Source organism: Nelumbo nucifera, chromosome 3 (assembly GCF_055504915.1).
Source record: "Nelumbo nucifera cultivar China Antique chromosome 3, China Antique-T2T, whole genome shotgun sequence".
Lineage (NCBI taxonomy): Eukaryota > Viridiplantae > Streptophyta > Magnoliopsida > Proteales > Nelumbonaceae > Nelumbo > Nelumbo nucifera.
The window spans coordinates 54,050,505-54,073,681 of NC_142651.1; the positions used below are offsets into that span (position 1 = coordinate 54,050,505).

Below are 23,177 nucleotides of genomic sequence, written 5' to 3' on the forward strand. Positions count from 1 at the left end.
ATTTTATAGTTGGATCCTAAAAGAAGTATATGTACTGCAATATCTAAACCCAGCTCAAGATTTGCAGATGGAACGGATTTCATTCAATTTCAAATTCAAACCTTGTTCATTTAAGCCAAATTTGGATAATCCATTTAGCCATACAGAAAAGAACCATGTTTTTAATATCAAAAGTTCTTTAAAATTAAGTGAAGTTTTGGATTTAGATAAACTTATTTTTATTTATAAAATATATTTTATTTTATACTTCATTTTATAAATTTATATTAATTTATACAAATTTACTAAAATTCTTCGGAAATCTATAATGCATTCTGTGTAAATTGCTGCAACATGATTCAAATATAAACAAGCTAGTGATAAAGTGATATGTCACAGTGACATTTTTAATGTTGCAAAGTACACTTCATATAATATACAATAAATATGAAAAATGCATCATATTTGGAATCTGTATACATCCATTAGATATTAAATTGAATTTAAATCTCAAATTATTGTCTGACAAGATTTAAATATACCCATATACAAATTCATACAGTCCATAGTTTTGCCGACATCTAGATGGCTAGATTCATATTTTAGTATTAATCCTTTTTTATGATCCAAAAGCTAAGAAATGGACTGTTTCATCAGTCCAACTTGCTCCAATACCTCCGATATCCAAGAACAACCATACTGCTATACATTATTCTTCCTTAGTTTCTATTTTTTTATATCATTTTTATCTTTGCCTTCAAAGTAAGAGGACTTAACACACTACTAATACAGTAACAGGCGTGTATAACACCTGTGTTCATTTTTTTGTCTGCACTGTATTAATTTCCACTATCAAGGGCCAACTGCCAGCCACTTTGTCACGCACTCATGCCTCCTAGAATCCCAGTTCTGGGAACTTCATACTTGCCTCAATATATATATTCACAAATGTGTCAAAGGCAAAGGCTTGGCAATTGATGGTTATAGACAAAATGCAATGGATATAAAGCATTGAACTTCTATAATTAGACATGAAATACTGTCAAAAGTCTCTCTTTCCTTCTTTCTTTCTTTATATATATTTATATATATAGCAATATTAATATTATTCTAGCTAGCAGAAAGACAAAAATCCAGTGGATAGCAGTTAGGAACTCATATTTTGGTGGACATGCAGCAAATATAGACCATTCTGTTCAGAATTATCAACTGGACAGTTTAATTTGGTTTTGCCATGTTTCATTCCTTTAGCATAGTTAGATTGTAGAATACCCTACACTATATTAGTAGAAGTAGGCTGTCAATCAAAAACTTGAATTCGGATGGGATCCAGTTAGCATTCACTTGGATTAAAAATATTAAACCAGAGTGAGTGAAAGTGACTTTGATAGTTTGATGTGCTCTAAACCTAAAATCTTGTAAACCATATGTAGCAAGATAACACTTAAACCAAAACCACCAACAAATATTGACTAGCTAGTTATTTAGCTTAATTATACTAGTATAAGGGGCACTTGCTATGCACATGGGCAACAAAAGATGAAAGGGAAAAATATAAGTTATTTTGATTTAATTTTCATGACCTGCACAGAAATCAAAGTAGTTAAGTATCTACTTTATATAGTACTAGTGTAAGAGTATAAGTGCATACAAGTATTAGCCGTATACGATAAAAACATAGGTACAAGAAAGGAAATTTGAGACAGATAAAATATGTGGTTTATTCAAAAAGCTATCCAAGATAATAACATAAAAGGAAAATAAATAAGAAAAAAGGAAAAAATAAAGAAATTTGCTTACATGCAACCACTGCATGAATCAAAGAGAAGACGAAGCAGGCTGCAACTTGCGGAAACTCTGTGGCCCTGCCTGAACGTCAAAAAAGTCCTGAAGAGCAATCATCTGGACAGTACTGTTCTTCATGCTCTTTATTGCTTCCACACTTGCGAAAGCTCCTGCAATTGTTGTTATGATGGGAACCTTGTAAGCAAGAGCCATCCTCCTCAATTGCCGACCATCAATCTGATCAAGTGCATCACCCGAACTTGTGATAACCATCAACTGGATATGTCCATTGGCAATCATATCACCAGCATGGGGGCGTCCCTCATGCATCTTAAGCACCCGCTCCACTGGGATGCCCTCTAGCTCAAGCACATGCGCTGTGCCAGATGTTGCAACAATCCTGAAACCAAGCCCCAAGAAAGTGTGGGCCATAGTGGAAAGATGTGGCTTTGTCAAGTCATTTAAGCTGAGGAACACAGTGCCTGAGGTTGGTAGCTTCTGCCCTGCAGCAATCTGAGCCTTGGCAAAAGCAACTGGGAAATTGAAATCAATACCCATCACCTCTCCAGTGCTACGCATCTCAGGACCAAGCAGCACATCACAGCCTTGAAACTTCTCAAATGGAAGCACAGCTTCCTTTACTGAGACATGGCTCGGAATCACCTCCTTTGTGAACCCAATATCATGGAGAGATTTCCCTGACATGACAAGAGATGCATACTTGGCTAGTGGGTGCCCAATTGCCTTGGAGATGAAAGGGACTGTGCGTGATGCACGGGGATTTGCCTCAAGCAAGAAAACCTCCCCAGATGCTGTGATTGCATACTGGCAGTTCATAAGTCCACACACATTTAACCTCTTAGCCAACTTTGTTGTCCATGACCTAATTGTTTCCAAGCATGAGGAGGGAACAGTTTTAGTGGGAAGAGAGCAGGCTGAATCTCCAGAATGGACCCCTGCTTGCTCAATGTGTTCCATGATCCCACCAATGACTACATTACCATGTGAGTCAGCAAGTGAATCAACATCAATCTCAATAGCATCTGAAAGATATTTGTCAATCAAGACAGGACGTTCTGGATCCACCTCAACAGCATTCTCAAGATAGGTTATGAGCTTGTCATCACTATACACAATCTCCATCGCTCTCCCACCTAATACATACGAAGGCCGGACAACGACTGGGTAGCCTATGTCCATGGCTATGGCCAGTGCATCAGCCTCACTTTTTGCAATTCCACCTTTAGGTTGTTCAATCTCGAGTTCTTTTAGGATTGTATTGAACCGTTCACGGTCCTCAGCAGCATCAATGGAATCAGGTGAAGTCCCCCATATCCTAACATGACCAGATCCACTGGAAGATAAGGGCTTGTGCACATCCAAGTAGTGTTGAATTGGGAGTGCCAGCTTGAGAGGTGTTTGCCCCCCAAACTGTACGATAATACCATCAGGTCTTTCCAAGTCTATGATGTTCAGAACATCCTCAACTGTTAGCGGTTCAAAGTAGAGCCGATCACTTGTGTCATAATCAGTTGACACAGTCTCAGGATTAGAGTTCATCATAATTGTCTCGAATCCAGCTTCCTGAGGAGAAAATGAGGATGGAATCAAATTAGATGCAATAATCAAGTTCTTCTATGAAACCAAGGAAAAATAGCATGACATCGAAGGCATAATATATGATACACTTATTGATTTAACCTCCAACTGATGGGCCACCAGTTGGAGTAGACATATATTTTTTATAAGTAAATCCATCTGTCACACTTTACAAATCACAAATTGTCTGATACATACATCCAGTGCCACCCTAATAACCTAGGACAAAAATATCTCTCAGATGCTAGGATAATCCAGTTGAAATGAATTATGGCCAAAGTGCTATTGAACAGGTGCTCCCATTACCATGGTGGTTGATATGAATGGACACATTCTGTGTAAGGAAGAAAACCCAATAATGACACCTTATGTAATGCAAGTTACTTAAAACAAAAACTAACAATCCAAAAGAAAATCACAAGGAAACACACACCTGAAGAGCAAAAGATGTATGGCAGCAGCAGTAGTCAAACTCGATACCTTGACCTATCCGATTCGGTCCTCCACCCAAAATCAAAACCTTCTTCCGTTTGGTGGGAGCTGATTCACACTCATAATCATAGGATGAATACATGTATGGAGTGTTAGCTTCAAACTCAGCAGCACAGGTATCTACCCGCTTATAAGCTGGAGTTACCCCAAGAGACAACCGCCTTGATCGCACTTCCTTCTCAGTGGATTTGGTTGCAAAGGCTATCTGCTTATCACTGAAACCTCTTCTCTTTACCTGATACAGGTCATCCTTAGTCAGCTGAGACAAGCTTCGGGCTGATAAGAAGTGCTCCACATCTACCAGCTCTTTAAGCTGTATGAGAAACCATTTATCAATGTAACTCAGTTCATGGATCTCATCCACATTCATTCCCTTCCTCATTGCCGCATATATGGCATGGATTCGATCTGGACTAGGGACCCGGAGGCTGTACTTTAATTGGTCCCAATCCCAGTCCAGTTCCTTGATATGTGTACAACCCCAGCCAGAGTAGCCACATTCCAATGATCGAACTGCTTTCTGGAAGGATTCCTGGAATGTCCGGCCAAGTGCCATAGATTCACCAACTGATTTCATCTGGGTTGTCAGTATCGGTTGTGAACCAGGGAATTTCTCGAACGCAAAGCGGGGTATCTAAATTTTCCAAATAAGAGAAACAAGTTGGCATGGTTAGATGCTCTCATAACCAGAAAGAGAAAGAAACAGGCATAAGCACATGAACAGAGGTCTTTAACTTTCTTGATAATCTATGAAAAGAGGTTATTTTCTGAAGCTGTTTTTAAATAATTGACAGGACCAATTTCAGAGTTGATTGATACAAGAATATTGGATAGTAGACATCCAGATATATAACTGAAAGGATATGATGTAATATGAAAAGAAGAAAACTGCACAGATGAAATAAGAAATAAAAGCCACACTCTATTAAAAGGGCTATTACCAATGTTGGTTACCGCTATCCAGGAACATGGGTGGACAAGAACTGGATATGGATCCAAACTTTGGCATTTTTTGCACAGGGTGGAATATCTCAGAATCAAACCCGTTTTCACGCTTTTCAACCTGATATTTAACCATTGCACCAAACAACTTCTTATCCCTAAATATGAGTATGCAGCAGAGCACAGAAAAAAAAAATAGCAATCAACTTGCCAAGAAGACAAGAAATCAATCAGAAACATCAACTTATGCACTCAAGAGAAGAAAATAAATTCTTGAGAGAACCAGGTTAATTTCTTACCTTTTAAATTGGCAATCAGTTGAACCTTTTATCAAGACATTAAAAAAAAAAAGTATCAGGTAATTTGAGGATAAGAGGAAAAATAATTTTATATGCCTAAACATTAGAACTTAATTCTTTTAGTAGCAAATATCGATACAGTAATATAAGATGCCATGACTTGACCCCATTTAACCCAATAAGTATGCATCAAATATTTTGCGACAAGGCCAAGCAAGGACCACTTGATTAATTCAACCCACAGCAGCCCCTAATTCATCATGAACAGGTCCCCCCCTTCAAATATTTCATCAATTTAGTAACTTCTAAGGGCTTGCATATGGTTTTGAGCTCATCACTCAGCCAATCTATTGAAGATTGAAATATACAAGTTCTTTTATTTTAGCTATAATTGTAATGCAAGATTTCCTTTCTCTCTAGTCTCTAATTATTCTTTTCTATTTTATTTTCATTTTCCATTTATATTTGACTCTTCTGGATCCCCATTCCTGTTCAACCCTACATCACTACTAACTTGGTTAGATCAGAAGCTAAGAAAATTAAATTAACCCAATCAAGTTATCTATGAAGTTCAGAGCTGAATCTTCTGTAGTCTCGTGATGTATTAAGGAATTTGCTAAGGGTTATTATGGATCAGATCGAATCAGATATAAGGTAGATCCAATTTTGATTTGTTTATGATTTGCATTCAAATCAAATCCAAATTGCAACTGGATATTGAATAGCATTAATTAATTAAACTAAAAAGATCACAATACTATATATTATTAATAAAATGAACTAAAAAATGATTTCAATTGTGTATATCATGAGCAAAATATACTGAAAATAAACTTGTGAAACTTGAACCAATGACTCTTTAGTAAAAACAAAACATTCAAATCAATGTTACTAATAGATAGAGAATAAATTTTAAGTATATAAAAGCATAGACATTCAAATAGGATCAGATCAGATAGGGGCAGATCCATATTCGATTCAATTATAAACAGATCAAATTCTGATCACCATGGATCAAAGTCAAATTTGGATAAAGAGATGTCATTTGCAGCCCTAAGGGTTATTTGGATTCTTGAACACATGAATAATTCCCAAAATCAGTCTCTTTCTTGTCCTGGAATGGCACAACAATTGTTTTTGCCATTGATACCACTGAATGGATATGCTCACTTCACAAATAAATTCAAAGACATTCTGAGACATAGGTTGGCATTTTGAATAAACACTCCAAATTGTGGCTCAATTGAGATGATTCATGGTCCTATAAGAAAGCTTCATCTCAATCCTTGCATGATATTGCATAATACCCAAGAATTACCCAAATGCTTTATTTTCCTCTTTAATTCTTGTAAAGAGTTCAGTTTGACAGTTAATCAACAACTAATATACCAAGTCTTATGTCTGGTATATGACTTTTCAATACCAACTTCTGTAAGCACATGTCCACCAAAAAAAGAATCATTAAGCACATCCAAGCAACTCATCTGGATTATCTGAAGTAACCATGTTTCACACTAGCAGATAGAAATAGAAATTAAAATTATGCCTGTAAAAACAAATCCAGAAAACCACCATCCAAAAATAGGTATGCAGATATTCAACCACACAAAAATCACATCTAACACCTCAAATTTTTTAAAGAGGTCAATAACATAGAAAATTACTAAGCACAATATGGTAAATAGGTGCTAAAAAGGAGGGCAAAAACATAAATAAGAATGTGGTAAGCATCACACAAGGGTGACATCTAATAAGATTGGAACAATACAGAGAAGATTAGCATGGCCCCTGCACAATGATGACAAACATGTGATGAAGATTTCTCAACTGGAAAGTTAAACAAAGATACAAACAACACAAAAGTGCACATTAGTTATTGCCAACCAAAAGGAGTCTCAGTGCATTGTTATTCTATGAAGTGGTCTATCCATGTTAAATGCATGTTCAATATCATATGGGCTTTAGATAATGTCTAAATGATAAATATATGCCTCAGGCCTCAGCAAGCAAATTCAACTCAACTAAGCCCTGTCCCAACTATATGTTGGAAACAAGTATGCAGACCAAAAGAGGAAGGCGGGTTGGGTATTGGACAGTTTAAAGAGAAAAATTCTTCTCTCCTAGGCAAATGGCTCGGGAGATTTCCGAAAGAACCTAATGCTCTTTGGACTGCTGTCATCTCAAGTAAATATGGACGAAATACAAACGGGTGGGATTTGGGATTGCAATCTCCATTTGATCAGGATAAAGGCCACCAATCCTTGGAAAGGTATATGTTCCATTCATACTTCTTTCTTTCCTTTCATAAAGTATAAAGTGGGAAATGGGTCTAGAATTAAATTCTGGAAAGATCTTTGGTGGGGGGAATCTACCCTGGAAGCCTCTTTCCCTAGGCTGTTTAACCTCACCCTTGACCAAGAAGCCTCTATTTCTGCTTGCCTCCCAAACCAGTCCACCGAGAATTCTTTAAACCTCCACCTCAGAAGACTCCCAAGGAACTTGGAGATTTCTGATTTAATAGCCTTAATCCAAACCCTCAAAGATGCCTATATATCCCCCTCTCATTCTGACACCCGAATATGGACCCTCCACCCAAATGGCGAATTCTCTTCTAAGTCTATGTTCAGGGCTTTGACTGCTGAAGATCAGCATCCCTCTTTTCCTTACAAGAAAATTTGGTGCAGCCACATCCCCTCAAGAATTTGCTTCTTTGTATGGGAAGCCTGTTTCCAGAAAGTTAATACTTGTGATCTCCTACAGAAAAAACTTTTGGGAAGATGCTCCATTTCTCCTCATGTTTGTATTTTATGTCTCAGTGAGGGTGAATCAACAGATCATTATCTTCTTCATTGTAGCTTCACTCAAAGGATATGGTCCCACTTCTTGAATATGGCAGGGCACAGCTGGATTTTTCCAAAACACATTATGGACAACTTGAATCAATGGCAAGGAATAGGGCTTAGCAAAAGGGGTAAAGTCTTTTGGTAATCAGTGCCTCATGCAGTAATGTGGGGCATTTGGGAAGAAAGAAACATCCGTACCTTTGACAATAAAAGCAGAACCTTGGAGGAGTTAATCTCAGATATTACCTATCGTTGCATCCTTTGGGCGGTTAATTCAGCTCTGTTTAAAGGACTTTCAGTCAATGATATTACCAAAGATGTTCACCCCTTTCTGTTTCTGCCTCATCCTCAGAAAACTCCCTTGAGGCATCCCGTTTCCATCAGTGATGGTGTGATAACCCTTAATTTTGACGGTTGTGCTTTAGGCAATCCAGGCTTTGCAGGTATTGGTGGTACAGTAAGGGACGAAAAGGGCAATATCTGCTGGACTTTTAGTGGTCCAATCGGTTGGGCCGACTCCACAAAGACTGAAGTGATGGCTGCTCTAACCGGAATCAGGATAATAAAGAATTTGATCATTGCAGGTGATTCAGCAAATACAATAAAATGGTTAAGAGACAAAAAAGGGGGCCCTTGGAGACTGTATCACTATCTGACTGAAGCTTGGGATTCTTTGGATGGTTTGAATGTTAACTTAGTTTGGATTCCTAGGGAACACAATCATACTGCAGATGGCCTAGCTAAATTTGGTGTGCATTCGGAGCATCTATATAGCGACAAGCTTTCTCCTTTGTAACTTATAGGGGTTCCCCCCCTGCTTTGTATATCTCCTCTTGTCCCCCCCCCCCCTTTTTTCTTAATAAATTCTGGTTAAATTTTCACAAAAAAAAAATACTCATTGTTCAATTATATGCCATTAAATCATTTATCAATACTTCGAACCACAAGCATATAAACATATATTGATTAAAGAAAAACATATGAACAATAAGGAATTAAAGATGGTCTGAGTTGATAGGGGATTTGAATTAAAATGACAGATATGTGTATATTTGATTTTAACTCTAATCTATTCTGATCTTTTAAAGGACATGTGATGTTACCTATTGTTTGCTAACCAAAAACAAACACTTGGTAACTTTTTTATTAGTTATCAGTTCCGACTTCCGAGTACTACATTTAAAATTAAGCATATCCGTGCAGAGTCACTAATCAACCTTTTTATTAGTGATGCTAATACGAGTAAAATAACTGGCAAAAGAACTTAAAATGCAGGATATGGGAAAGAATGCTAACTTGCCTTTGTCACCACATAATCTATAGAAGGCTCAAAACTAGCTGGTGTTTTCTTCGTAATGTCATTAGGAATCTGATCTAAGGTGTAGCCAACAGATAATTTGGCAGCCATCTTTGCTATTGGGAACCCAGTAGCCTTGGATGCCAAAGCTGAAGACCTTGAAACTCTAGGATTCATCTCGATCACCATAACTTCCCCGTCTTTAGGATTGACAGCAAATTGAACATTTGAACCCCCGCATTCAACTCCAATTTCCCTTATGATCGCAATTGAATAATCCCTGAGGCGCTGGTATTCTTTGTCTGTGAGGGTCTGAGCAGGGGCCACCGTTATCGAGTCCCCTGTATGGATCCCCATGGGGTCGATATTCTCAATTGAGCATATGATGACCACATTGTCTGCCAAGTCTCTCATTACCTCAAGCTCGTACTCCTTCCATCCCAAGAGAGACTTCTCAACCAGAACCTGTGATGTCAAACTGGCCGCAAGCCCAGACTTACAAATTGACTCAAACTCCTCTCTATTATAAGCGATCCCACCTCCGGTGCCACCCAACGTGAACGCAGGCCGTATAATCAGAGGAAACTCCCCGATAGAGTCGGCAATCTGGAAACACTCCTCCAGGGTGGTACCAATTCCTGAAGGAGGAGTCTTGATCCCAATATTCTCCATTGCTTGCTTAAACAAATCTCTGTCTTCTGCTTTCTTGATCGCGTCGAGCTTCGCTCCAATCAACTCGACACTGTACTTTTCCAGGACCCCTCTCTCTGCCAATGCCACAGCAAGGTTGAGAGCTGTCTGCCCGCCCATGGTGGGCAGGAGAGCGTCGGGCCTCTCCTTCTCAATGACCTGCTCGACTAGTTCAGGGGTCATGGGGGCAATGTAGGTCCTATCCGCCATGTCAGGATCGGTCATGATTGTAGCCGGGTTGGAGTTGATGAGAACCACTTCGTATCCTTCTTCCTTGAGAGCCTTGCATGCCTGGGTGCCGGAGTAGTCGAACTCGCAGGCTTGACCGATAACAATGGGTCCGGCGCCGAGTATCATGATCTTCTTCAGGTCAGTCCGCTTCCCCACCGGAGACCCACTGAAGGAGACATTCGTCGAACCATTTCTGCTTGCAGCCAAGCCATGCTCGCAATAGACAGGGGTAAGGCGATTGATCCGATTGGTAGAGCAAGCCAGTGAGCGCCACAGTTGTCGGTTCAAAGATACACCGTTTGTCTTCTTCCCGGTCCTCTTCGTGCAGAGGAAGAAGGGAAAACCAGTTGCTTTCAGTAACGTCGATTTGGATATAGAAGCCGAGGAGGACGAAATTGACCTTGCATGGAAGCTTCCGCAGGGATTCATGCAAATGTCCATCTCTCTCTCTCTCGTCTCTCCCCACCCACCCTAAGAGAAGAACAGAGTACCACAGAACCGAAGAGAAGAGCTTTCGAGGTGGAGAAGCTTAGGGTTTAACTAGCGGGGCCCCGTGATGCACGGGCTTTGTTAGCGAAAGCGAAGTGAAATAAGGTCACATGATAATTTTTTATTTTTTAATTAAGAATAAGACAATGAGGGAGGTAGACATGATTGAAAGGAAAATAAGCTTTGCAAACAGAAAATAATTAATAAATCTGTTTTTGGTTATAAAATGAAATCAAAATAAAACATTAATTAATCACACACTAAAATCATAAAAATAGTGCATATTTCCTCCTTATTCTGGCGTAAATTCATTCGGTCTAGAAGTGTGAAAACTTGATGAAGCTCACCCCTTTTTGCCACTATGGTCACTGCATCAAGCGACCAATGTAATGTTGTATGCAGGCGAAGAAGATAAAACTTTCAAGTCAAGTCATGCATATACTTTGAAACATGGTTTTTTATGTAATCCAATCCAGACCTGGACCATTCCAATTCCGTATTAAATTTTTATTTCTTGGAATATATTTTAAACTACATTAAATTAATTTTCAAAAAATTTAACAAAACTCCATCTTCACAAAATTAATTTTTAGCATATTTATTAATTACAATAAATAATTCAAAAAATTAAATGAACTTATTTTTCAGAAATTTATTTCAAAAATGTATTCATGTTTTGATTGAATTATGCAAATTAAATTATTTCAGAAAAATATTCTTATTTAAAAAAAAAATTGTTTATATTAAATTTCGAGTTATTAAATTAGAGTAACTATTAAGTTATTAAATTATTAAATTATTTATTTTATTAAAAATATTTATTTTTTATCAATTAATTATTTGCCCTCAAATAATTTTCATTATTTAACAATACACAAACATTCTCCATTTTTTAATATTTTAAGACAACTTTAATGACTTTTTTAAACTCTTTTAAAATATTTAAATTATAATTATGCTTAATAATTATTTATATTATTAAATTGATATTTGCATTTATTTAAATTAGAATAATTTAGTGATAATTATTAAATTGAAATAAATGAATTCAAAAAATAATTTGTGTAAGATATTTATTAAATTATAATAAATAATTCAAATAGTTTTCAAAAATTAGATGAACTTATTTTTCAGAAATTTATTCCAAAAGTTAATGACAATTATCAAAAAAATATATTTTAATTACCAAAGGTCAAAAGTTAGTAATGACTAACAAATGTAATAAAAATAATTTATTTAATGATAATTTTAAAATTAAATTAAATAATTTTGAAAATATGTAATAAATTTTCCAATTTTTTCATAAAATTACATTTTGGAAATTGTAAGATAATTTAGTGTAATTTTGTAAATAAACTATTTAATAAAAAATAAATTATTTAATAACAATTTATAAATAACTTTTAATAACGTTTCAATTATTATTCTTCATAATACATACGGAATTTTAAAATATCAATAACTATCCAAAATGTCCAGAAATAGTCAATAAAATAATGGAGATAGGATTATTTGAATGCTTTAACTATTCAGCAATTTATGGAACCAATGATAAGACTCCATACCAGTCAAAACACATAGGGCCCATAATCATTCAATCTCTCAATGTGGGCCCATGTATTTTATCATTGTTAGGGGTATAAATAGATCGAAATCAAATCGAATCAAGCAATATTCGAATTTGAATCTAATAAGAAAATATGATATATGAATTCAATTAGATATCTGATAGATATTGAAAATTAATATTCAAATTCAATTAAATATTTGAATATTCGATTCGATTCAAATTTGACCAATTAATTATTTTAAGTAATTAATAAATATATAAAATAAATATTCAATTTATATAAATATATAAATGTATAAATTATTTATATGATTTAATTATTTTATATATAAATTAAATAAAAAATTTAAATATTTTATATATTATATATAAGAATTAAATAATCGGTCAAATTCGGATATTTATCAAATCAAATCAAATCAGGTCATATCTAAATTTGAATCCGATTAGCTATTCGATGTGAATATGGTATCCGAATTTGACCGATTAAATATTCGAATTATCTGAATTCGATTCGATTATTTCGAATCTCAAATTCGAAATTGGATTTTTGAATGCCGTTAACACTAGTGTGGAGTCTTATGATTGATTCCACAACTTACTAAATATCTAAAGCCTTCAACTAATCAAAATTCAAATTAACAATGATTGGTATTCTTAATAATACATGTGGATTTTCATGGGTCCCCACTAGTAAAATTCATAAATAGATTTAAAAATACCCATTGTTCACCATCAACAAATAATACTAAATAATTGAAAATAAAAAAATGAAGATAATAATAAAAGTGATTAAAATACAAATTAAGTTCTTACTTTTATGATGGTTAAAAATATATCGTAAGGTCATGGTGATGGGACCGACCAGTGAAAATCGTCTTTGTCGGTGTTTGTTTTGAATGTAGCTTTACATTGAAAATCGTTATAAACTTCACTCAAAATAGAGATATTTACATAAATAATTATGCCTTTTCACTTTACAACGGTTCATTCATGTTAAACTGATCGATATTAAACTCCACCAATATCTTTTACATTAATAAATATTTACATTGAAATCCTTAAGAGCACCATCTATTACATAATAATCTTATTGTTATGCATATAGTGAAGAATGTATGTAATAATATACTTGTTACGTTGTTGGAACAAGAAATAAATAAAAAATATACGATACTTGCCTAAAATTTTTATCAAATGACTTTGAAAGAAAAAAGAATTTGTTTAAGATCCTCAAGGATATGAAATTTCGAAAGAATAATCAACCAATATATCATATTGCATTCATTTTAAACAATATAAGATAATAAAACTCAAAAGTTAATCTCCATAATGATTAAGGTTCTTTACCTGATAGGGTGAATTCAGTAATAATCGATTTGTGTCACTTTTACAAAGATGTTTGCTCTAAGGTTCTTTATGAACGTAATCTTAAAATACTTAAGTAACAAGTTGCATTTATTTTGCGCCAAATAGAAAAGATCTTTACTTCCATTTTTTTACAATTATAGTGTATTTAATCAATTTTTTTTGCAATTATAATTACAAGTTGTTAGTCCAATAGTTTATTAATGGATATATACTATTGAAAAGTACATATCGAAATATTCCATCAATTTAATTTTATTTGTGTCAACGAAAAAAGTTAATAAAATTTAAGTTTTTGATTTAATAGTTTAAATTTGTATTTATATAGAAACCTTCTTACACTTAAGTTTTATGTGCACAATAAAATTCATGAAAAATGTTTAAATATAAAAAGGTATTTAACACATGAGTGCTTAACTTTTTGTTTACGATACTTATCGGATGTTGAGACAATTTTAATCAACTTATACAAGATGATGATAATGATAACACTTCATAAGTCAAAAAATAAACATTCATTTTATTTACTTTAGGGTGATTTTGGGGGTAAGAAAAAATAAAATGTTTAGAGTGAAAAAGCGAAAAGGGTATCACGATTTATATTTCACAAATATACTTTGGATTAAGCACATCAATATATATTATTTAATTGTGATGCAATCACCCCATATAAAAAATAAAACGATCTATTTTACTTAAAAATATATGTATTGTATATTTTAAATCATATTTAACTTATGTTTCTAATTGAAGTCTTTGAATATAGTCAACATGAGAAATTTATCAAGAAACAAAGTTACCAAAGTTGTTTATCACAATATTAAATTGAGAGGATTCAAAGTCAAGTATTTTATTATTGGTTTCATGATTAGGTTAGTATTATATATATTAAACATTTTTAATATGCATAAATTAAATAATAATATTGACCATTAACAAATGATTTATGTTGCACACTTGGATGAGTAATTGAACGTAGATGTTATCAATAAGATAAGATAATTTTCCCATGTTTCAAGTAAAGTGATTAGAAGATATACTAGTTAAATTGTTAATGGGTTTAGATTTCATGTTAGAGAATGTGAAAGATATTTAAGATCTCAAAATAATTAAGTTGTTGTATTTGTTAAGACAATAAACTGTGTTAATTCAACAAATAAGCAGCCCATTAAAGGAAAAATTACTAATTATGTAGCATTAAGGGATATTATTCAATTAAATTATTATAGTAAATATAATGTTGTCATATTCAAATGTAATTGGATTTATATCAACAAACGTTATAAAAAATAGTTTTTAATTTACCCATACGAATTTCTTACACTTAATACATAAAAGTAACAATTTTTATTATGATCATTTTGCATTTTCATCGCAAGCCAAAAAAATATTCTATGTTAATGATAAAAAAATAAAAATTGTTTTATTGTCAAACAAGCAAAACTTGGGGATATGTTTGATATGGGTGAAAAATATTTATTGATAAAAAACAACTTAATGAATAATTGTTTGAAAATGCATTTCATACTATATACAGCAATTCAAATTGGAATAAAAAAAGAAGTTAATGATAATGAAGTGGTTGTTACACCAGATATGGAAGATGATCTTGTGGAAGATTATGATGTTAAAAAGGATAATGGAGATAAATTATTTTAATTATTCAATAAAAATAGAATCTAATACTTTTTTACATGAGAATGTTACAATTTCTCAAAACCATTTTGCATTATTATTTTGTATAAAAATTTTAACATTGTCACATACTTATAATTATTATCTTATAATTGCCAACATGACAACTTTATTATTTTGGTTTGTTTTTACAAAATGTGATTTGTATGCCATGCCCATTACTATTGTCATTTATTTATGGCGGCACCTATTCATAATGGTTATAATAAATTGTTTTATTTCTCACATTATAATTTTGTTATTTTTTATTATCTCCAACAAATGATAAATTGATTTTGTTGACAATACTAATATTTGGTTTCGTTCATCTATTTGTTTGATAAGGATTTAATATATTGTTTATTGATTAAACTTTACAATGATAAAACACAATCGCATAAATATTTTTACTTTCAAGCTATGACTCTAATTCTTAATTACAGTGTCAATATCAGCCTAACCAACAACAATACAACCCCACTCAGTCACAACCTCAATTTGAAGAGAAATCCCAACCTAATTCATAAGCTCAAAATTAATATGCAATATCACAAAGTAATACATGCACATATTCTCATCCACCTATAGCTCAATTTAATTTTATGAATTTGAATACATTTCTTACTAATTTAATTGGCTAACTAAAAAAAACTCTTCAATTCATGTAACTAAAACAATTTACATCAAATTCTTATGTGAAGCTATCAATGGATCTGGTCACAATCTATTTCATTGGATTTAGCTAAATCCCGGTGTTAAATAGAAAATCCATTTAAAAGCATATTGAATGTTAGTATATATCAATATCCTTGATCTAATCTTATTAGCATCTAATCCTATCTTCCGTATGGTGATATGGTTTAGGCTCATAAGTGTCCAAACATAATTTAGTAGGTAGGGAAAATTTTATTCCTCTGTTGACCCTCCATGTCCCCATCTACTTGTTGTCATGATAACATTTATAACTTTTTAGTTAATATTTCTATGATTAAAAACTTAAAGAGAATTGTGCTAGAAATCCTTACGTCCCAGTTATATATTTTGTGTGTTATTTACCCCTTATTTAAGGAATTTTGGTACATTAGATATCTTATTTGTCTAAACTCTTTTAATTGACTATTTGTTGAATACTTACATTCAAATTGTAATATGCATGATAAGTATGATTTGATGTTCATTTGAGAACTTCAATTTTGCAGTTTCTTCACTAAACAAATTTTCGGAAAAAGATGTTTGTATAAGTCTTGATAAAATAATTTATGAAGTTAGAAATGTCACACTTAATGCCCATTGGAGAGCAGTGATTCTTTTAGTTACCAATACTGTAGATAGGTCAATTTATGTTTGTATCTATGTTTATGGTTCCTTATCTACTGTTTCTGACATCCATTTTTCTTCTTTTCTAGTAATGCTACACTTTTTGTAGTTTATTGACTCTTAAGTTCTTGTTCTATTTCTCAACAGCCAATTCAATTTAACAAAATCTTAAAATAAAAATTTAAGAGTTAACAAAATAAGATGGACCAAAACTTAAGATTTGCATAAAATAGTTAACAAATAACTTTGTTGATTTATAAAACTGAAGGAGTTATATACAAACTGTTTGGATTGGTTGGCTTGGCATGATTCATGGGCTTTCACACATATATCAAGACACACAAAGTTAAGAAGGCCATATTTGGTGCAAGAAATGAAGAAAGCTAGCAAGCCTTCCATTAATCTGTTATAGCTAAAAACCATCTTCAAGATATGCATCTAAGTGAATGTCTTCGTAGAAAATTGGGAATGATAAATCTAGTAAAGTCGGGTTAGGTTAAGTTGCTTACATTAAGTCATTCCAAAAAGGTCCTTGGTTGCATTCTGGGTATTTAGAGAAATCCTACATAAATTAAACATCATGTGTTTTCAAGAAAGCCAAATAAAAAATCTTGTTCAATGTACACCTAGCGGAGAAATTTTAAATGCATTAAACATCATCAAGTGAAGCCCTTATCTAAACAGATTTGAATCACTGCAAAAAGGAAAAATGAAAGAAGAAGCTTAAGCAATTTGTAGGGTAGGCAACATAATACAAGATAGCCAGTGCATAAAGAATATCAAACCTTTAGCAGAGGTGTATAAGATTTGTTAGCCGAAAAAGTGAAGAGGAGAAAGGAAGCAAGGAGATGAGGAGGAAGGTGAGCAACGGGAAAAGAAACTTGGATTGAGCATTGAGAAATGAGGGGGTAAATGTAGAGGGGAAGAAAGAAGAAAACAAAGCAATGATTAGTCATTGCACGGGGGTTCAGAGACACTAAACATGGATTGGGCAATTTTTATTAAAACAAATTGTAAAATACATATAGATTTATTTGCAAGTCGAAGTCAATTGTTAAGTGGTCAGCTAAGATATGATAGCTATAACACTCAACAAAATAATTACAGCAGTTGCCTCTACAGTTCTCGAGAATTGAAGAAATAGTGAACTTTCCGAAACATTTGGCAACAACGAACACTGAGTAGCCACTTGGATCAACACGAATGCTACGTGGAGCAACCTCAAACGGCTAGAAAGAGAAACTGAGAAAGGAACCGAACTGAAGGAGAAATTGAAAAAAAAAAACTAGAAAGAAAAGGGAAACTATACAAACGTCTATAATCGGTAAATAAATTAAAAAGAAAAGGGAAACTATACAAACATCAATAATCGGTAAATAAACCAAAAAGAAAAGGGAAATCGTAAAATAGATCTATCTACCTGGAAGAGACGGGATTTAGACTTCTAGAAAATCCGTTCATGGCACTATAACTCTTGGAACTAAACCCTAGGCATCCCAATAGTCCTTGCCTGTAAGGCAAGAAAGTTTTCTTCTTCATCTCCTCCGCCTGAAGCAGCTCAAACCCTAAACGATTCATGGCACCATAGCTCTTCTTGAGCTCTCTTTGAAGTATAATCATAGGAAAACCCTGAAGAGTTTTCTTAGCGGGTTTTACCATAGGCACTCGAAACCAAAAGATAGGAAGAAAGAGAAGATGAGGGAGAACATGGGAAGAAGGAGAAGAGGTTTTGATGGCATGCGTGTCGTATTGTTGGTGGTGTATAAGATGGCACGTGTGAGCTTTTCATGACACACATCCTAGTTACAATAAGATTCTATTTTGTGAAGGAGAGAGCACCCATTTTGCTTTAATATAGATTTGGGGTTGTACACGCATGTCTAATATATGGAACATGCCAAAAAGAGAATGTATTGGTGTTTCATTAAATGTTGAGAGTTAATCTTTTGGTGTTAAAGCATGTATTCTTACTAGATTCATAGGTACTATGGTTAAAATATCTAATTTTACACTTATCAATTGCTTAAGTTAGCATCAAATGCCACAAAAAAAAAACAAAAATGAAATATGAGATATAATTGAAGTATGGATACTTGTGTTGATTTTATGTAACTTGTTGATTTGCTAAATTAATTGAACATTAATTTTATGATTTTAATTATAAGCGATATAGGGAAAAGTGGATGCAATGGAAAAGTGAGCAAAATGCTAAAGGTTTTAATGGTAACTTGATTGAAGAATATATGGTCATAAGGATGCAAGTTTCTCGAGCTAATAAAGACAAATACAAAGATGTTGTTCACTATCGATGCTTTGCAAAGGGAAATAATAATTTTTTAGCTTTTTTTAAATTTGAATTTAACTATATATTGATCACTTATTTATATTTTTAGTTTGTTTTGTTATTATAGGAAATTAGTTTGGCAAACAAAGAAAATCGTTCTAAACTTAATGAACCTCATTGTTTGAAAAAAAAATCATTTTCTACATTCATTCAAAATACGGTAAAAATTAATGCTTATTTTAAGTTTTATTAAACTTGGTGGTAATATAGTTTATTGAAATCATACACATAAAAATGGAAGTGTTGTGAATGATAAAGCAACTTGAATAGTGGTAAATTAATTTAAACTTGATTTTTTGGTTATTGCTGAATGATTTTAGTAAATATCAAGAACACATGAGATAAGACATAAGTGAGCCTGTTAATTCATAAAACTCACAAGGATGTAGTTCGTGGGATACTCACAAATTAAAGGGCCTGAGAAGGGGCATATTTGTTGTGTGGAAAGGATTTACACATCCTCTAAATGATCTAATATTTCACCATCAGTTATCAAATTATAATAAAGTAGTTCAATAATTAAAGGAAAGAATAAGGTTTAAAGGGATTGATTGTTAGCGTTGTATCAATGTTTCAGAAGCAGTTTTCGAATGAAAATCTTGCTAATATTTTAAATACAATGAATAACTTCACCAACAAAGAGGTTTACTATTTATTTCATTTAAAATTTTAAATCATTTTAAAATTCAATGTAATTATATTTTTTACATTTTTTTGTGTTTAAATTTTAATAGCTTTTAAATGCTAATAATGCTCCAAACAATCCTCCATGTGGACATGGGGACTCTTTAATTTCAAATCGTCATCTTGACATAAATGAAGATGGTAAGTATTTGAAATAATTAATTTTTTTTCTTTCAAGTTTATAGTCAATTTGAATTCAAATGTGATATTTATTTGGGGAAATGACTGTTTAGCCCACCCCATAATTCTTTGCTCCACCGTACAGGTGGAATGAATCTCAACCGTGGATTGATGCCAAATCCAAGGGTAGGATGTGGTTTATAGGGGGCTACTAGTACACTATGAGGGTTGTAATTTCATATTTTTGCAGTGGAGTATAGTGCATTTCATTGTATTTATTTCATGTTATATTACACATATATTATGTAATTCTAACCATAACCTATTAATTTGCATGTAAGCACAATTTAAGGAGTTGACCTTAATAGCTGAACCATTCTTGTAAAGTTTTACTAACTTTTTCTGCTTGCATTAAGTCATAGAATGTTATTTTTTAATCAATTAATTCAATGTTTGAATATTAAGAATCATCATTGTAAAGAGTTTTTTTGCACTTTTCTATTAATGGATATAATTTAAATTTGAATCATTCTTATTTCTTTTATAGGTACTCATCATGGATGCAGGTATAGGTTTTTGTTATTAAGTTTATGACTTGTCAACTATCTCTCTGGTAACTCTCTTTTGACTAAATCCTCCATCATTCTCTTTGTCTCTTCTACTAAGAATGTCAGTAAAATGATAGTTCCTCTTGATGAATCTTGTCTTTTATTCCTATCTACCCAAGAAGAGTTCATTATAAGCATAACATCTGAGATTATATAAGTCATTGCCTCTTATTCCTCTTTAAGAACTCAGACCCTACTTTTAGCGTATGGAATTGTTATTTTTTGTATTTACTTCACTTTTTTACATTTATAGATAATAATATTTTCCTAAATATTTATATTTCCAAACATTAAAGGGATTAAATTGTCAAAAATAGCATATTGGTTGGTCCAAAAACCAATATGTATCAACTGATACACAATAATACATTTTGGAATTTCACTATTTTGAACCTTGTATATATCAAAAGGATGTCTCTATAAGAAAACTTTGCACAATTAATAACAAGTAAGCCATGTATGTTTATAGACAAGTGGGTATAAAGCACTTTATACATAAAAAGATGAGTTAAAATTATATTCATCCAATGATTAGAGGAATGATTAGAAGAAGGGCCTTCAAAATGTTAAAGGATGACAACTGTTATTTAGTCTTTCAATGCTTTCTTGTAGTATATTCTAATTTGAGTTTTTCATTTTAAAGTTGCATAAGTTTCTTCAATTTCAAAATTACAAACCATGGAATTGTTGCTAATTATTTACTTCTATACTTGTTGTCTATTTTCAGAACTGGCTAAGAGGCAGTGGTCATTATTGAATTGATGTTGAAAGGATCAATGCCAAGTTAAATATTGTAGGATGGATTGTTGAACAAATGGGTGTCATTAGGATGGGTTGTTTAAATTATTTCAAATTTCTTATTTACACTAGTCTTCGTGTGCATGCCAAAATATGACATCATGGCTCTTTCCCCACAAAAGATTTGTAAGAGTTATGTGATAAACTATTAATGAAGGCAATGCCACATAAATGATATTTAATTGAGAAACACTTTTTCAAACTTAGATGGATGTAAGTTTACTAGGATCTTTCTACTATGGTGGTGTGGGGGGAGGACTGCATAACATGTATGAAAAAAATGTATGGTAAAGAGTGGGTTGCTTGATTTTGAAGCATTTCAACTACATATGATTAGGGCTTGGCCCATTCAAAACTAAACAATTTCTCAACCCAACCTCACCCAAGCATCCCTAGTTAAATGGGTTATTTGCATTTAAGTTATTGAACTCCTACTCAAGGTTCAAAGTATCGGAAATGCAAGGTGTAGCAGAAAGACAATTTTAAGAGACATATCGGGATACATTTTGGATGTGTATGGATACGGACGTGTAGAGAAGATGGGCCGAATGGCCCATAGGTTGTTTATCATTTTTTATCTTTTATGTTCTTTGCTGTAATGGGCCTTAATCTGGGTTTTATTTTTTCTTATGTTTTCTTTCTTATGTTATGTCTTTTTAATTTTTTGCCCAACTAGGGGCTTCTCTGTAAGAAAAGAGATTATGTTAGAAAATCTCTCTCTGAACCCAAGTTGCCGCCACCTTCTTCTTCTTCTTCTTTCCTCTTGAACTCTGATTTCTGCTACTTTTTTTTTATTTTTGCAACTTTCTAAACAGTCCTTTCTTCTCAAAAGGCTATTTTTCTTCTTGGTATCAAAGTAGGCTCATTTTTCCCTTTGTTTCTCACCTTTTTCCCATACACAGTGTGTATGGAGAATTGAATCGTATGAATAGTTAAAGAAACCTATTTCAGCCTAGTTGTTAGTGGTTCCTAGAGAGAAGGGGATTGGTTTTGTCGTCCTCTTGATATATTCAAGTGTGTTGCTCGAAACCCTAATTTTCTGGAGAAATCTGATTGCAGGCCCCTCAGGGAGTTTGACCTGAGTGCTCAGTGACTAAAGGCTTTCTCATTCTCCTTCTTTAAGATTGAATCAAGTGGATTGGTGTTCTGTGAAGTCTACAAGGAGCGGCTGAGTTTTCTCCGTTTCTCCCAACTTCCGAGTGTGATGCAAGTTACTGGTACGGCTGCATAGAGGTTGGCTCACAACACAGTTTTTGTTCTGTCTTCATTTGTTGTTATTCAAAGTTGTTTGAAATCATTTTTGAAGTATTTAAGAAGATGAACTCCTCAGACTTTGAAAACAAGCATGTTGCTGAATCCGGACAGGTTCCGAGAGCCTTTGTAGACTCTCTACTGGTTGTGACCACAGTCAAGCTGGATGGAACTAATTATCTGGTTTGGTCACAACCATTAAAGATTCATATTTGTAGTAGAGGTAAGTGGGGTTTTATCTCCGAGAGCAAAAAGGCTCCTCCGGAAGATCATCCATCATATGAAAAGTGGATGCAAGGAAATTATACTGTTATTGGATGGCTTGTGAACTCAATGCAACCACAGATTAGTCAGCACTATTTGTGGATGAATTCAGCAAAGAAATTTGGGATAGTGTTGCTAAAACCTATTCCCAAAAATTAAATGTGGCCAGGGTTTACAAGTTGAGAGTGATGTGAAGAATTTGAGACAGGGGGAGAAACCATTAGCTATATACTTCTCAACACTGAAGTCTTTATGGCAAGAAATAGATTTGATAGAAGCTGTAGCCTAGGACACCACTAATGATGTTGAGACCTACAGAAAACTAGTTGAGAGAAACAGGATGTTTGAGTTCTTGACAGAGCTAAATCCAGAGTACAACATTACAAAGCAAAATATTTTATCCAATGATAGTGTCTCACTATCTCAAGCATATGCCTTGGTAAGTAGTGAAGAAAGCAGAAGACTTGTCCAGGTCCAAGGGGCTGGTCTAAATGATCACTTTCCTAATATGGGAGTGAAACCCAAGGGGGTTG

The 23,177-nt window shown here is 33.4% G+C and overlaps 1 protein-coding gene and 1 non-coding gene across 2 annotated transcripts; one reads left to right on the plus strand and one right to left on the minus strand.

Moving 5' to 3' along the window:
- Positions 1 to 1,675: 1,675 nt before the first annotated feature.
- On the minus strand, positions 1,676 to 10,717 carry LOC104600938 (carbamoyl phosphate synthase arginine-specific large chain, chloroplastic-like). Its single transcript, XM_010264110.3, has 3 exons — positions 9,240 to 10,717; positions 3,797 to 4,489; positions 1,676 to 3,348 (listed from the first exon to the last, which is right to left on the minus strand). Exons 1-3 carry the CDS (start codon positions 10,596 to 10,598, stop codon positions 1,798 to 1,800), a joined length of 3,603 nt encoding a protein of 1,200 aa, XP_010262412.1. The 5' UTR covers positions 10,599 to 10,717; the 3' UTR covers positions 1,676 to 1,797.
- LOC148801222 (U6 spliceosomal RNA) lies at positions 6,826 to 6,928 on the plus strand. Its single transcript, XR_016084825.1, has one exon. It is a non-coding gene; the product is annotated as a U6 spliceosomal RNA (small nuclear RNA).
- Positions 10,718 to 23,177: the final 12,460 nt, after the last annotated feature.